The sequence below is a fragment of the Eptatretus burgeri genome, chromosome 10 (genome assembly GCF_056783735.1).
Source record: "Eptatretus burgeri isolate ZD-2024b chromosome 10, Ebu_testis_v1, whole genome shotgun sequence".
In the NCBI taxonomy this organism is placed as follows: domain Eukaryota; kingdom Metazoa; phylum Chordata; class Myxini; order Myxiniformes; family Myxinidae; genus Eptatretus; species Eptatretus burgeri.
In genome coordinates this window covers 873992-891401 of record NC_140970.1, presented here as the reverse complement: position 1 = coordinate 891401, position 17410 = coordinate 873992, and the positions used below count along the sequence as shown (strand labels likewise).

The 17410-nt window shown below is 48.8% G+C and overlaps 1 protein-coding gene and 1 long non-coding RNA gene across 6 annotated transcripts in view; one reads left to right on the top strand and one right to left on the bottom strand.

The window, feature by feature from the left end:
• The window catches only part of CASK (calcium/calmodulin dependent serine protein kinase), a 328238-nt gene extending 327112 nt beyond the window's left edge, over nucleotides 1-1126 (bottom strand). For all 3 annotated transcript variants that reach the window (XM_085896794.1, XM_085896793.1, XM_085896792.1), the window contains exon 1: nucleotides 891-1126. In XM_085896794.1, coding sequence (XP_085752920.1) covers nucleotides 891-949 — 59 coding nt within the window. In that variant the 5' untranslated portion in view covers nucleotides 950-1126. The remainder of the gene's footprint in view (nucleotides 1-890) is intronic.
• Nucleotides 1127-1195: 69 nt separating this feature from the next.
• LOC147017794 (uncharacterized) lies at nucleotides 1196-17058 on the top strand. Of its 3 annotated transcripts, none has more exons than XR_015062147.1 (3): nucleotides 1196-1335; nucleotides 16089-16235; nucleotides 16469-17058. It is a non-coding gene; the product is annotated as an uncharacterized LOC147017794 (long non-coding RNA). The 3 variants fall into 3 exon arrangements; XR_015062145.1 differs by lacking the exon at nucleotides 1196-1335 and adding an exon at nucleotides 1426-1545; XR_015062146.1 differs by lacking the exon at nucleotides 1196-1335 and adding an exon at nucleotides 1615-1788.
• The last annotated feature ends 352 nt before the right edge of the window (nucleotides 17059-17410 follow it).

Sequence of the window (17410 nt, the reverse complement as noted above, 5' to 3'; positions counted from 1 at the left end):
TTTTAAAGTTTTTGTGAAACTTTAATGTGAAACATTCAGAAGAAAATGAGACAAAGCCCAGCTCATCACCAAATTGAGTGTTATAACAATGTATCGAAGATGGTACACAGATGAACATCGATAGAATTATATTAAATAATTACATCAGGTATCTGGAGTCAAAGCCATGAATTCAATCCAGTACTATATATACATACATACAGTGGTATAATGTATTCAGACCATTCAAGGACACAGGGAGCCTTGCAGTGATAGGAAAACGCATCATTAGGGAGGGATCAGTAGGGATGAGGATGAATGGACCACATTCAGGTGACTAAGAGAAGAAGCACATTTCAGTTGAACGATCAATTTAAATGTTGAAAATATGTCGGGGGCGAAAGGGGGGTTTGGGTTGGGGTGAGGGTTGGGATTGGGGTTCGGGTTAGGGTGAGGGTTGGGGTTGGGGTTAGGGTTAGGGTTAGGGTTGGGATTGGGGTTCGGGTTGTGGTGAGGATTAGGGTGAGGGTTGGGGTGAGAGTTGGGGTGAGGGTTGGGGTGAGGGTTAGGGTTTGGGTTCGGGTGAGGGTTGGGATTGGGGTTGGGGTGAGGGTTGGGGTGAGGGTTGGGGTGAGGGTATGGGTAGGGTTGGGGTGAGGGTTCGGGTGAGGGTTCGGGTGAGGGTTCGGGTGAGGGTTTGGGTGAGGGTTTGGGTGAGGGTTTGGGTGAGGGTTTGGGTGAGGGTTTGGGTGAGGGTTTGAGTTAGAGTTGGGGTGAGGGTTGGGGTGAGGGTTGGGGTGAGGGTTGGGGTGAGGGTGAGGGTTGCACAAAGTCATAATTGGGATTTCATGCTGGGGGAGAGTGAGTGAAGGTGAGCCGAAAAGTGGGAAGAGGATGAAGTGATAACTTACTTTCCGATAATCTCGCAAAGCTCGTAGACGTCTTCAAAGAGAACATCTTCGTCTGCCATATCTTTACCTTTTCATTCGCCTCTTGTCCTTCGACTCTCAATTCCCAACCGATGGTTGCACTATGCTCACCCCTCGTCTTTTCTCTAACCTCTCCACCCCCTCTCCATCCCCCCTCCCCTATACCTACCTACCTCTACGTCTTTCACCTTTACCCTATCACCCACCGAGCTGCGTTACCCTCACCTCACGTTATTTATCCTTCACCCTCACCCTAACCCCTAACCCGGTTTCTAATCTTACTCGATCTATCCCTTCAGGTTTTTTGGGGCCTGGTCCCCTTCCACCCCCACCAACCCCCCCGTGAGAACCCAACCCTCTCCTTCCTTTTCCCCGCCCAAGGTGCAGCTGTATGAAGCAGCGAAGCAGAAGCCTCGGGTTCAAACAGGTTCGTCGCTCATTCCACCTCCTCGGCTCTCACACGTTCCCCAATAATTTTCTCGCACTCCTCCTTTGGCCGCCGCTTTGCACGCTCGCTCCCCTCACCCCCGAGTCCGTCTCCGTCCAGCCGCGGCCCGACTTGCACTGCGCATGCGCGGAGCATCACCGCACGTCACGTTCGCCGCTTCATCCGCCGTACGCCGTGACGTCATTCAAGGTTTTTTTTTTCTTTTCTTTTTTTAAAATCTGACGTCACTTCTTCTCACGTACTTAATTCTATACTCATCTTTATCACGAACTATTTTCCAAACTACGACGATGCTTAAACCTGGAGTAATGTCAGAGACCAAATCATCGATTTCTCGTCTCGACACAGATCGTGGAGATGCAAACGAACAGCTTCCACTGACGCACATCATGTTCATCAGCTTCCACTGACTACAAGGACGGGATTACCCTGGTTCGGGTTGCAAACTTTATTTCGTGCTTCTGCCTTGGCATGTTGACTCCGTTCGTCCTTTGGCTTTAAGATTCCTGTCTTCATTTACATTAATATGTCGGGGCCATTCCATGTAAACTCATCCCAGCATTCCAAAAAAATTTTTTTCCTCATATTGGAATGAGATGATGGAGATGTTTAAGTTAATGAAGGGTGTACTATATATATATATATATATATATATATATATATATATATATATATATATATATATATATATATATATATATATATATATATATATATATATATATTGTTGCGGTCTTCGCGCCCGCCGGCGTGCGAACGGCCACGTAACTCGAATCGCGGCACGTCGCCCACCGGACGGACAATCCAGTCGTGACCCTCTCGGACTAACGCCGGGAACCAGTCACGGGTGGACCTTTCGGTCTCACCGCGATCGAGCCAATCAGCCCCCGCGTGGGATAGGGTTGCTCGCCAAATTCGAACTACCTAAGTACCCACGCGGAGGGTAGACCGGGCGATCGCACCTCGCCGCAGGTCGACTTCGGACACGGGCCACTTAAGCGACCCGTTCCGTACTATCAGAATAACCGAGCGGTGTTATCGTCGACCTCGACGGTTCGATTAATTATCGGGCGTATTCAGCCCACTACCAACCCTTTACGTGAAGCAAGATGGGGGTTCAATGGGGAAAAGACGAAGCGAAGCGGGAGAACAGTTCAACAATAAAGCACGTTTATTCTCGGCACACGGGAAGCACACAAATACAATTCCACCAAATGCACACAAAAAGAAAACACAATTCCATTTACACAAAAAGCAAACATAAAAGTGAAAACACAGTGCAGAGCTAATACCGACTACCGAGCACACGGCAACACTTATACAATTCTACTTCACAGACGGCGCCGACAACACATACCCAAAACCAAGGAAAAGAAATACCCTCAAGAATGAGGTAGGCCTGGGGCCGAGACCTGGTCGGGCCTACCCGTCTGGTGATGAGACGCGGAGCGGCGATGGCCCCGCAACCCGCGGGCCTCGTGGACAGTGCCTGGCAGGGGGTGGGAACGGGGCCCCCTTGGTCGCACTATCTCAGCGCGGGGGGAAACAGGAGGGGGTTGCTGATGCTCGGGGCATAGAGGATCTTTATTATATGCGACGAGCGTCTCCACCTCGGCCAGGTCGCGCTGTCGGCCTCCCAGGGGTGCAGCTCCCTGCACGACGCGAGCACCCCCTCGTCCGCCCTCGCCGCCTCTCCACAGCTCGTCCCCTCCGTTCCGACTTTTAACGCACACGACGAGCAGCTCCACCGCCCGCGAAGTCTTGACTCTCTGTTCCGACTCCTTCGCCTCGTTCCGACCTTTACTACTCTCCGACCCCTCGTTCTCGTTCTGCTGACTCTTTCGCTCCGACTTTTACGACTCCTTCGTTCCGACTTTTACCACTCCTTTGACTGACGAACACCGTCCTTTTATCCCCCCGTAACTTCGCCTTTTACCCCCTCCCTTTGACCTTTCACCTCGCTCCCCATTGGCCCGAGAAAAAGTGGGCGTGAAGGCTTTTTGATCCACAAATTTGCATATATCGATCGCCCTGGGGGCGGGGCCAATTCGCCCCTCGCTCACCGATTGGACGGCAAAAAGTGGGCGTGTGTCGTTTTCGATCCGTTTTTGAAGCAGAAAATCCGTGATTTTGTACACGCTGTTCAACGTGCGCCCTACACGAGTCCAGCATCGGTGCCCATGAGTGGCGCGAGATGACGGTGATGCGATGGTGGCGAGTTGTGACGGTAAAGGTCGTGGCGGTTGTGGTGAAGCGGCGTTGTGGTTGGTGGTTGTTGTTGTGGTTGTGATGGTGGCGATTGGTCCAAAATAAAGATAGTAAAAGAAAAACGGCTATCCTGAAGAGTCGCAGCACGTATAAATGACATGTATTCCCACTAGACAACGGGTTTGGGCCTAACTACACATGCACTTACCGAGATACCTCACCTAAGGGACCTGAATGGTGGTTTGCGAATCTGGTAACCACAACACTACCCCTTCCCTTTTTACAGACTCGTCCCGAGTCGTCAAATTTTCGTGTGCCATCATGTGTAGTTTTCCCCTAGTACATTTTACCTACGGATCCCTGAGTGCGACATTCATGGTATTCGTGTCCCCAAAATAAATAACCTGAGGGCTGCGTAACTACCTAAACAAACTCACTCACACGGACGACTTAAATAAAATTGCCGGCGCTAGACAGACATGCCGGGGGCGCACTCATATGTACAGTACATCTTAACCTTAACTTACAAATCTTACACTAAACCATGGCCCAGGATCATTGAACTCTGCAAAAGAAAGCAGTTAGCAGGGAGCCAGGCTGCCCACATGCAGTCTCTGGCTCAACAATGCAGGTGACAGGGAACGTGGCTGGCTGCTCACACGCAGTCCAAGGCCTTCCCTTTTGAACTGAACGCAGTGAACCACAACGGTGCATGGGCTGCACAAACGCAGTCTCCGTGCCAGCTCAAGTGGCACACGCAATGAACACAACGAATGGATGCATGGACACAAACACGGTGCACGGGCCGCCACTGCAGGCCCGTGTTGTAGCTGCCAACAGGGCAGTTCTTGCAGCTTGCAAACTGTTGCTTTCTGATCCTGGCGCACATGGAAATGAACAGGGGGGGGGCAAAGCAAAATTGAACGGGGCTGGTGAACATGGGCAGTGGGCATGGCATGGAAAAGGTGCAGGCAACACAGCCCGCAGAAGAAGGCCGCTGCAGGCAAACTCAGCCGGCAGATGAACTGGCCGGCACAGACCTTGAAGCAAACACGGCCAGCCGATGGCACAGGCCTTGCAGCAAAACAACAGCTGCCGATGAAGCTGGCCAGCTTTTGCCGTCAGTGGAAGTTGGTGGAGGGAGTGCGGTGGTGCTGGCCACTTGGAAGGCGGGCTCGGACCTACCTACCTGTCTCCCTCCCAACCTATCGCCTTTGCCTGTCACTGTACATACCCACTCCCTTAATTTGTCAAACCCCAATTTAGCCCCAACTTATTTTTTTTTGTTGTTTTTATTCTTACTTCCCCACTATAAATCGTCCCCTAACCCCCTTTATCGTCTTTGTTCGGCTAACCTATCCTGTCACCTAGCCTACTCCCAACCCCTACGTTCCCTTCCCGGAGGGGAACAAGGGAGAGCTAGCGTCCTGTGTCGAGGCCCAACGAAGCCTCAGAATGGCCTCCCCAGAGTTCGGCGATCTTAACACCAAGTGGGTCCAGCGGCCCACAACGACAGCGAGGGGATGGATGGTGCGGAGGGGTACATCTCCTAATCTACCCTAACCATTTAACTGTTAAACTACCCCGGGGCTTTCAACAAGCGCCTCTCGCTTAAACTATTGGTTCTAACAACCCAGATTCCCGTCGCCTGTGTTGGTGTCCTCACAATTTCGGGCCTCGCCCCCCAATTTTCTCTCCGTGCCCTCACACGGTCTCCTGGCTGGGACACGTGGCTCCCTTTGGCAGGCACGACCCTCTGCCGAATCTCCCGCTATGGCACCCCCGGGCACTACACTGCCTCCGAGCCTACCAGCTCCCTAACACCGGGAGTGCCCCCATGGCACCTCCCCTGAAACGCACACGTGGCAGGCCGGCCTCCCGGGCCCCTTTCCGAGGGTCACCCGTGCCCAGCGCACTGCCCACGCGGCTAATGGCCCCCGGGCCCCCGCACCAAGCAGGCGCACCCGTGCCCACTACTCTATCCCGGCCCCCCATGGGCCCTTGGCCTACCGCGGCCGACTAGCCTGGTGCCCGGGGTACCCACTCAGCGATACTCACCTTTCGCAGCCACGCTCCCAAGCCCGTCAACAGGGCTCCTGCACCCCTCCAAATGGGTCTCGAGCCTACTTTCCCACCAACAACAAAACGACCTCCATTTTTCAATTTGACTAACCCAGCTAACTCACTCTACACTGACCCCGGGGGTCCCTTGGGCGGGAGTCACTCCTCCCCCCAATCACTCATCGCACCATGCATTCCCCATTCACTCCATACACACAGACCCGCTGGCCTCACTCACTCACCATGTACTCACCTCACAACTCTCCTACTCTTCAACACACACACCGCTGAACTCTGCCATCCTTCTAACTACATCCCCTAACTAACTCGTGCTCCCACGTCGTCCCTTAAACTACAGCACGTTCCATTTAACACTACGTAGCTAAGCTACGTCCCCTCTACACATCCTCAAGTTTGTCACTGTCCTCAAATGTCCCAAATAACTCATTTTATTTCCCCACCTAAATCTGGCTACAATCCCTCTACCTAATCCATTCCACGGACTCCATGAGGACTTACCCCTGCCCCATGAAGTCGGTCTAACTAAGCTAACCCTTCCCCCTAACTAGTTTCCATCCTGTGCCCAGGTAAGGGGGTCTTTCACCCCTTGCCCAGGAATCCTGTACACCCGAAAGTGAGGCTTGCTTTTTTTTTTTCATGCGCAGCACCTGCGCGGCAACTCAGAGCTCGCGCACTTTGCACCTGGCCGTGACGTCATGCAGCTGCACGTGTTCCTCGTCCCTCCTTGGACGGGACCATCCGGCAGAGATACCCCTCCTGCCGGATTCCAACCCCACGTGCAGCCATGACGTCACCGTGCGCATAAAAAAAAACACAAGCCACACGTCTCGAGGGGTTCCCCACGCGAACACATGTGCTTTGCCCGTTGGAGCTTAACACACACGATCGCGTGGAGAACCCGTCCGGTCCAAATCCGTTATCCTGCCTAAACTTTGTCCGTCCGCGGGATCGGCAAATCCACCGCGTGCGTTTCCGGACCGGGACTTCACTCTCGCAAGCGAGCACGTGGTGGTCTCGTGCGTTGCACAGCACGAACCGCGTGCTCACTGCTGGGTGAACCCGGCACGGTCCTCGAAACAACTACAGCCGCTACTCGGCTTTCTTTCTTCTGTCGCCTTCGTCGTCGCCATTCAACCCACGCACACCTGCGTGTTACGACGCACACAGTCCACTCCATCACATTCACACGGGGAGACGCGGCTGCGTGCTCCCGCATGCCAACCGACATCTCCCTCTCATACCGCTCTCTCACACACACGGTCTCCCTGGCACACAGCGACCTTGCACACGGCCGTTCACTCACGCGTGCCTCACTACTCTCACACCGTGCCTCATCCACACACGCGGGGGCACTCACCCGCGGTACCTCACTCATACACACGGCGACACTCACACACGCGGTCTCTTCCACACACGGTGCCTCACCCACACACGCGGGGGCACTAACCCGCGGTGCCTCACTCACACTCCGTGCCTCATCCACACACGGTTCCTCACCCACACACGCGGGGGCACTAACCCGCGGTGCCTCATCCACACTGGCCGTTTCACTCACACACACGGCCTCTTCCACACACGGTGCCTCATCCACACACGGCGTGCTGGGAAGCACGTACTCCGGCACCATCGCCACCACACCAATCACACACGGGGTCGCTTCCACACACGGGGACGCACTCACACCTTGCACCACACACACAGGGACAACCATACTGGGGATTCGTGTCCCCACAAGGGTCTCCGGGGCCTCTATACCCCCCAAGCTCTCCGTGCACCCGTCCACAGCACCCGTCCCCTCAACCTCGCAAAACACGACCGAACTCACCTGGTCGTGACTCGCCTCAAGGGGGCAGACTCCCTCACCTCGTTCCTGGAGGAGGCCATCCAGCTGCTCACACCGGGTCCCTACACGCTCCGCGAGCTCACCCCCATTGTCCTCCACTACCTCCGTGTGTGCGTGCGCGTCACTTACCCCGTCTTCATCGTGTAGTCTTCCCTCTATCGTTCCCATCTCCCGTGTCTCTGCCAACTCTTCACCCTTTACCTCCCTCGTCTCAACTATTATTTCCGTTGTCGTCACCTCGTGTCTCGTCTCACACGTTTTGGTCTCCCCATTTAATTTTTCCCTTTCGGTCATCGTCACGACCCTCGCCCAACACGTTCCACGAATTATTTTTTCACCCGCCTCCACCGCGGGCCCGTCAGCCGTTGCACCCCCTTCCAGCTCGTTTGTTCCGACACGTGGAGTCGCCATTTTAAGTTCCCTGCTCACGGCCTTCATGCCCGCCTGCAGGCTTCGGCCCATGTTCTGCGTCTCACCCCGTAGCTCTTTCATTTCTTCCTTCATGTTTGCTTCCATTCCGTTTATTTGCTTGTTCATTTCGTTTTTCATTTCATTTGTATTTGTATCCATCTTCTCGTTCATGCCTTTCATTTCGTTTTTCATTTCATTTGTGTTTGCATCCATTTTTTGTGTATTCGCATCCATCTTTTCGTTCATTGCCGCCAGCATGGCGCATAGCTGGGCCATGTTGGATGCACTCAGCTGAGCCGTTTCGGCAAGGGTTGGGGAAGGGTCTTGGTGGAGAGGGGGGGGGGGTGTCATACACCGCGGCCGCTGCCGCACCCACCTCGGGCCCTGGGTTCAGTTGGGCGAGTCCGTGTTCCTGCACAATCAACATTTCCTGCTCGGGGATTCCATCCTGGACCATGGATTCTACATTACTACACATATACATTTCTAATACCCCCGGCTCCCGCTCGCCTTGAGACGCCATCTTGCTTCTCGTGAAGGGTTAATTTGCTCGCTCGTAATTTGGAGGGAATCGGGGGTCGCTTCTCTCACCCCTGGACCGATTCCCGTGAATTTAGCCGGAGACAGGAGAGCCCGTTTTCCTGTTCTCCGATACCAGTGCCGCGAGGAGGGCGATGGATTTGTATCGCACGACCTGACACCAGTGTTGCGGTCTTCGCGCCCGCCGGCGTGCGAACGGCCACGTAACTCGAATCGCGGCACGTCGCCCACCGGACGGACAATCCAGTCGTGACCCTCTCGGACTAACGCCGGGAACCAGTCACGGGTGGACCTTTCGGTCTCACCGCGATCGAGCCAATCAGCCCCCGCGTGGGATAGGGTTGCTCGCCAAATTCGAACTACCTAAGTACCCACGCGGAGGGTAGACCGGGCGATCGCACCTCGCCGCAGGTCGACTTCGGACACGGGCCACTTAAGCGACCCGTTCCGTACTATCAGAATAACCGAGCGGTGTTATCGTCGACCTCGACGGTTCGATTAATTATCGGGCGTATTCAGCCCACTACCAACCCTTTACGTGAAGCAAGATGAGGGTTCAATGGGGAAAAGACGAAGCGAAGCGGGAGAACAGTTCAACAATAAAGCACGTTTATTCTCGGCACACGGGAAGCACACAAATACAATTCCACCAAATGCACACAAAAAAGAAAACACAATTCCATTTACACAAAAAGCAAACATAAAAGTGAAAACACAGTGCAGAGCTAATACCGACTACCGAGCACACGGCAACACTTATACAATTCTACTTCACAGACGGCGCCGACAACACATACCCAAAACCAAGGAAAAGAAATACCCTCAAGAATGAGGTAGGCCTGGGGCCGAGACCTGGTCGGGCCTACCCGTCTGGTGATGAGACGCGGAGCGGCGATGGCCCCGCAACCCGCGGGCCTCGTGGACAGTGCCTGGCAGGGGGTGGGAACGGGGCCCCCTTGGTCGCACTATCTCAGCGCGGGGGGAAACAGGAGGGGGTTGCTGATGCTCGGGGCATAGAGGATCTTTATTATATGCGACGAGCGTCTCCACCTCGGCCAGGTCGCGCTGTCGGCCTCCCAGGGGTGCAGCTCCCTGCACGACGCGAGCACCCCCTCGTCCGCCCTCGCCGCCTCTCCACAGCTCGTCCCCTCCGTTCCGACTTTTAACGCACACGACGAGCAGCTCCACCGCCCGCGAAGTCTTGACTCTCTGTTCCGACTCCTTCGCCTCGTTCCGACCTTTACTACTCTCCGACCCCTCGTTCTCGTTCTGCTGACTCTTTCGCTCCGACTTTTACGACTCCTTCGTTCCGACTTTTACCACTCCTTTGACTGACGAACACCGTCCTTTTATCCCCCGTAACTTCGCCTTTTACCCCTCCCTTTGACCTTTCACCTCGCTCCCCATTGGCCCGAGAAAAAGTGGGCGTGAAGGCTTTTTGATCCACAAATTTGCATATATCGATCGCCCTGGGGGCGGGGCCAATTCGCCCCTCGCTCACCGATTGGACGGCAAAAAGTGGGCGTGTGTCGTTTTCGATCCGTTTTTGAAGCAGAAAATCCGTGATTTTGTACACGCTGTTCAACGTGCGCCCTACACGAGTCCAGCATCGGTGCCCATGAGTGGCGCGAGATGACGGTGATGCGATGGTGGCGAGTTGTGACGGTAAAGGTCGTGGCGGTTGTGGTGAAGCGGCGTTGTGGTTGGTGGTTGTTGTTGTGGTTGTGATGGTGGCGATTGGTCCAAAATAAAGATAGTAAAAGAAAAACGGCTATCCTGAAGAGTCGCAGCACGTATAAATGACATGTATTCCCACTAGACAACGGGTTTGGGCCTAACTACACATGCACTTACCGAGATACCTCACCTAAGGGACCTGAATGGTGGTTTGCGAATCTGGTAACCACAACAATATATATATGTGAATTATTCAACAGAGTAGACGCTGATAGGACCAGAGGCCATGGCCTGAGAGTAAAGAAGAAGAGAGTTAAGATTGTCGTAAGGCAGGGGACTTTCACTCAGAGTAGTTAGTGCCTGGAATGGTCTCCCTGGAAAGGTGGTGGCAGCAGAAACAGTACATAAGTTTAAATTAGAATTACATCGGTACCTGGAAGCAGGGCCTGATCGAGGGAAGGACCAACGGGACATTTATCCAGGACTCAAACTCCAGGGGGCCCACCAAAAACATACGATACATTTATTTATTTATAAAGCTAGTATTAGTTATTCCCTTGTTGATCATGCCTGGTGTTGGCTTAATGGTTAGGTCGGTGGGCTTTGGATCCTCGGGTCCTGAGTTCGAATCCCGCTCAGCTGTTGAATTAATACCAGGTGGGGCTAACTCGGCCTGCCATCCTTCCGAGGTCTGCAAAATGAGTACTAGCTTGCTGGTATACTGTGTCGCAGTGGCGACCCGTCCAGGATTGTGACCAATAGCCAAGGAGACTGCATAAGCAGCACCTCGTTCTGCACAGAGTATGGTCCCAATCTCCACCTCCTCCTTTTTGACCCAAAGGTAGCAGAGCCAGGGAAGTGGTATATGGGGGTCACATCTGCTATGTAATGCTGGAAATTCGACTTTCTCCATCCAGTTTTTGATAAATTTGTGTTAACATTCTGCAAAATGACATTATCAATTCGATATCACTTTATTAAGCTCCAACTGATAATTACCTCCACCCACTGAAGGTGGACGGAGGTTATGTTTTCACCCTTGTTTGTTTGTTTGTGAACAAAATATCTCAAACAGTTGTGGATGGATTCGGACGAAATCTGGTGGAGATATGTGACGATGACGAAATGATTAAATTTTGGTGAAGATCAAAATCCGCATCCAGATCCAAGAATTTTTAAAGTGATTCTTCACCATTGAGTGATTGGGCTAAAACGATATATAGCACGATAACTCAAAAAGTTATGGACGGATTCGGATGAAACTTGGTGGATGAGTTGGTTCGGTGACAAGATATATCATCACAAGCTGTTTAAATTTATTTCAGGTCCGAATCCAGATCCGGCCTATCAGTGGGATGCAAAACGTAAACTAATCAACTTGGCGGAGGTATGCACTCTACCTATTGCCCTTCTAGTTTTAAAAATATGAAAGTGTTGGAGTGAAATGTTTATAAATCTATACACAGCAATGGTCTTTTTAATTTTTTTCTATAATCACTACATTTCAAGATTGGTGGCGGAAGAGGGGGTGGGGGCTTCAACTACTCGAATGTCCCGGAGGCTGTTAAACTTAAATCCGGCTTTTCCTGGAAGTGGCATGATGGGCTGAATGGCCTACACCTGCTTCTAATTTCCGTGTTTATCCTTGTGTAAGATGCTCCTTATTTCTTCGACAAAGCTCAATTTACATAAGATAATCAAAAACTTTTCAAACCGGAATTTCCATGAAATACCACTTGAGAATACAACACATGCGAAATTACAAAACAGTGAAAAAAAAAAAACTTTGCTTCTTTCTGTAGCCTTAAAATCACAGAGTTGTTTCACACAGAAAGTCAAGTACAGTGTACAAATGCTTGACACGAGATAATTTATTATTACAACTCTTGTTTGTGTACTTACGTCATGCAAATTTCAAAATTTTCGAGAAATAAATTTATCCAATTACATGGAACACAAATTATCAAAAAGTTCTTTTTTTGTTAATAAAATGAAGTTAATTTAAGGAATTCCAAAGTGGTTTCGTTTTTAAAGCAAGAATGCTTACGTCATCCAAAAGTACCAAAAGAAAGTCTGCTAAAGCTTTATGTTATTGAATGATGTTGCCTGTATTGTGTGTAACACAAGTAACATTGCACTTAACCAGTTGCACAAGTTATTGCCGATTTTGAATGTTGGTGTTGAATTAATAGTGAACATGTCCACCTGCAACACTAATACTGGAACTGAAGGTTCAGTTTTGCTGACCATGTCCTGAGGCTTTTAGTCAAGGATGTCAGTTGGTACTGGCCACCTTCATAAACCACTACATCCTGATTCCATAACAGTAACTTCAGTGTCCTCACCTATGATTCGGGCCACTTCCCCTGGAAAACTCTTGCCATCATATTTGACAATCACTCAACAGATGCTGTATCACTGGCACCAACAGATCACTGACACTGACAATATCACTGACAATCACTACATCACTGCCACCAACAGATGCAACAGAGACATTGGAATATTAAATTATAATTGAAGGTTCAACATGTTTTGAACATGCTGCACTAATCTGAATGCTGCACTAATACTACATTAGCACCCTTACTCATCAATTTTTTTTTAATGGGGAAACAGCCGCTGTTGGCAACCTCACCATCATGAATGATACACATAGTTTTTCATCATGGATGAAAAGATCAAGTGAATAGTTTTATCAAGTTTCCTTTGCTAAATGACAATTGTGAGTTGAGAGAGAACCAAGAAAAGTTTCCAGATTCAGACGCGTAACACACGAAACAAATTTCTGTTACACACATAACGCAACATTTTAGTGATTCAAGCATTTAATATTCTAAGCAGTTGATATCTTTTCAGCTCATAAGCTTTAATGATTACCAAGGAATTAAAAATATTGTAATTTATAAGAGTAAATGACACACTTCACAGAACTTTACCAACTTGTAAAATATTTGAAAACAGGCTAATCGTTTGATTGTAACACACGTACCACAGTGAAATACAACGGCTCACAAAATTATTGGCAGACAGCTCTAATTTTCCCACATTCATTTGGAGAGTAATCAATAAGGATTATAATGAATGCAAAATTGTTCATGATAGGTACTATAACAACCCTAAATTTTCAAGTTTATTCCTGAAAATCGAGTCTGAACTGTAACACACATAACATAGAATTAACCTATACAGGATGTTCAAAAAGCAATGCAACCTATGGGTATACTGTATCATACTGTATATCATAGCTCAGTTACATCTCTTTTTGAACATCCTATAGGCTGTATGTATTGTTATGTTTGTGGGGTAGAGGAAGGAATTTCATAGTAAAGGTAGGATTGTATAGTGTAGCATGGTCCGTGGATGGGTAGGAGACATCTTAAGTGCATGTAACTTAAGTAGAGAAAACTGTGAGCTTAAGATTGGTATGTGTCACCACACAGGGTGGTGGTGCTGTGTTAACTAGGAAGGGTTTAAGGCTAGTTTCTCCCAGAATGTGATTGCCCGCCGTGACCTTTTCCCACATTTTTGCATTTATAAAGCCGAAAATAAAAGAACCACATTTTCACGCCAACAACAACAACAACAACAACAACAACGTTTCTGAGCAGGCAAAAACCCCGCCTTCCTGCCTTCTAACTAGCTGGCCACGCCTTGTCTGCCTAATGGTTAATCCAGCACTGGGTTCAACCTCATGTGACCATGTGACGAACTCGTGCCGTTCATCTTATATTAACACCTTAAATGTACACTTCCCAAATTTACCCGTTATCAGTTTTTTGAAGCCATTACAGCACTTTAAAAATTATGTAATCCAACCTTAAATGATCGGTGTGCGCACATGCGCAGAAACTTCCAGGAAGCTGAAGAGATCGGGGTGAAATTAAATGCATTATGTGTACTGGATAAGGATTGTTACTGGGAATGTCTCACCGAGCTTCTGAAAGATTTCGAAAAGTACCTGATAGAAAGGGCCGTGCCTCTGCACAAAGATAGACGTGGACAACATTTATCAGCTCACCGAACGGACACCTGTTCGTATTGAAAACTCCTGACGAGGTGAGTCAGTCGAAGTGGAGTGGAGGGCGTGTGCTACACAACCCCTCCCACCACCCCACCCTCCTGCCTCTGACGATCACGACCAGTGAATGGACTGTGTATCTGGATTGGGTTCTTCTGAACACAGATGAGAGGGACATATCTGGGACTAATGCATGTACAGTGAAAGTTTATTTACTATTAATCATGTTGGGAGGTGGGGGGAGGGGGATTTACAGGAGCTTTGGTGGCTGCTATAAATATATTGTTTGTTTGCTTCCAGAGTTGCAAAGGAAATTATACTTTTTGCATCTGTTGGTTAATATTGAACCATCCTTCCGTGTGTGTGTGTGTGTGTGTGTGTGTGTGTGTGTGTGTGTGTGTGTGTGTGTGTGTGTGTGTTGCATTCATGGCCGACGCTCGAATGTACTAACAGTAAATGATACGAACCCGTCACATCTCAATCAAGGATATTTCTTGTACTGTATTCCTTTATTTCTGTAAGTCTGATTTGCATTCAGCGGCAGAAAAATTTTGGTTAACCATTTTGAAATTTCCACCCTTTCGTCTAAATTCTTAAAATTATGTTTAAAAGACTATTTGAATCACATACTTCTCGAGAGCAACAGCAGGTTAAAAGTGCCTGGCGAGCCGAACCGAGTCAGTGTAAACACACACACAGCACATGTGCAAAAGGCCTCATTTAGCATTCATATGTCATGTTGAAAGTCACATATTCACTGGCACTTAATCGAGGTCGTTTACCCCAAATGACCATGTACACGTTTTCATTAACAATACATATATTCTTTCCCATCGCAGACAGGTTGGTGGTCTGTCTGTCTTCTATCACCTCCTTTCTGGTCTTGCACCCTCTGCTATTTCCGTCCTTTGTCCCCCCCCCCAAGGTTTCTGCGGGGCACATGCAGTCCACCATGAATCCCCTTCTGGTGAAACTCCTATAACCCAGCATCACCACTCACCTCCACTCATTCTTTTTTGTTTTTCCCACCTGTGGAACCAACTTCCCAGTCTCTTTAATTTCATTCTTCCCTCCAGGTTTTCAAGACTTTGCTGATCACCACCATCTCAGATCACCCCCATGCAAGCCTTCACCCCCAAGTCCACCTCCTTCCAAATTTCCAGTTTTTCCTTCCTGAGAGTTCGCTTCTTTATCCATGTCATCCACCCCATGCGTCTTCCACTACACCTCATTCCTCCCCACACCCATTATTTGTCCACGTCTCCCTCTATTTGGCCCTTCAACCCTGCTGTTGGTGTTTCCCCCTTCTCTCTACTGTTCATTTTTTTGGTGGTGCATCCTGATCTGTTCAGTGTTCTCACGTTTCCATGAGCCTTGACTGTATACAAAAAAGAGAGAGCATGAGAGAGAGAGAGAGAACATGAGAGAGAGAGAGAGAGAGAGCATGGGAGAGAGAGAGAGAGCATGAGAGAGAGAGAGAGCATGAGAGAGAGCATGAGAGAGAGAGAGAGAGAGAGAGAGAGAGAGAGAGAGAGAGAGAGAGAGAGAGAGAGAGAGAGAGAGAGAGAGAGAGAGAGAGCATGAGAGAGAGCATGAGAGAGAGCATGAGAGAGAGCATGAGAGAGAGAGCATGAGAGAGAGAGAGAGAGAGAGAGAGAGAGAGAGAGAGAGAGAGAGAGAGAGAGAGAGAGAGAGAGAGAGAGAGAGAGAGAGAGAGAGAGAGAGAGAGAGAGAGAGAGAGAGAGACAGAGAGAGACAGAGAGAGACAGATAGAGACAGATAGAGACAGAGAGAGACAGAGAGAGACAGAGAGAGACAGAGAGAGACAGAGAGAGACAGAGAGAGACAGAGAGAGACAGAGACAGAGACAGAGACAGAGACAGAAATACTGAGAACACATATAAAGGAAATCCCCTGTTTAATCACGACTAATCTTATTCATTCATACAGTACATGGGACACAAGAGGAGGTGAACGAGACAGATTGGAGAATGTAACCTGGAACCCATGAAGAGCTTGAACCAAAAATTGCTGGAACCGTGACTGGCGAAGGTTTGCTGTACAACATGCTCTTTCGATTCAATCCATCAGCGACAGGTAGGCAGGCATGCTTTGTATTTCCTATTTTCAACTTCATTGAAGTAAAATACAACTTTATGAACAGTAAAATTCAATGATTTGTTTCGATTAATATTTTATCAGTATCGTTTTAAATGTAGAGTAAATAAATGAAAGAACGATGAATTATCAGCTCAGAACATTCCATCCTTGAAGTTTTGACTCTTAAATCTGAGAACCTCTCCAAACATCATATTGTATCATCCAATCAGAAAGAGAAAAAGATGGAGATGGAGATGGAGATTCACCAGCACTGACCTACCACTGCCATGGTGACAGATATGCCTGCATCCGAGTCTACACCCAACTTTAGGGTTGTAACTTTGCCCTATAATCCAATCAACATTCTTACAAGGGAATCACCAGAAGGTTCATGAATGAACAAATGAAATTAGCAATTCTTAACTCATTATCAAACTTTGAATCTACTCACATATTAGGGAGAATCATCTGGAGCGTAAATGGTGATAAAACATCCATGTTGATTTCTGGAGAGCCTTCCTTTGTTGTATCTGGTAATTAATTAGTTACAGGGTTGTAGGACATCCTCTGACTAATTAGAAGCCTGAGAGCATATTTATACTCACACATTGTTGACAAAACTGACAAGAGTTTATTTTTAACATTGATAGATGTATGGTGGATGTTATATGTAAATTACATGTAGGACAAAAGGCAATATGATACAGCGATGTACTTTTCCACAAAGTATGATATAAGCTGACACAATGAATAAATCAACACGTGGCATGGGGGATTTGAGCTGGATTCACAGCATCATGAGCCACCAATGCAAAAATAACATTCCTTTCCTGTAGTAATTCTCTGCAGACTACTGTAGTAGGACCTGTTACCAACTATAGTATATGAGAGTACAACTCTCATGTACTATAGTTCTAACTGTTACATTTTTGCCTGGGATGAGTTCACATGGGAATGCGCAACCTAATCTATAAACAACAAATCACCCCAAAGTAAAGGTTTATGGTTGACAACACCAGGTTCAAATGGGTTTAGCAACCTGAAAGCAACTGTTGAATTGATATTGTGACCATTGCAAAAAGTCATATGTGGAGATTGTGCTGCAGCCCAATGGGATATAAATTCAGTCAATGCAAACATCAATGTATCTATCCTCCAACAGTATCAGAGAG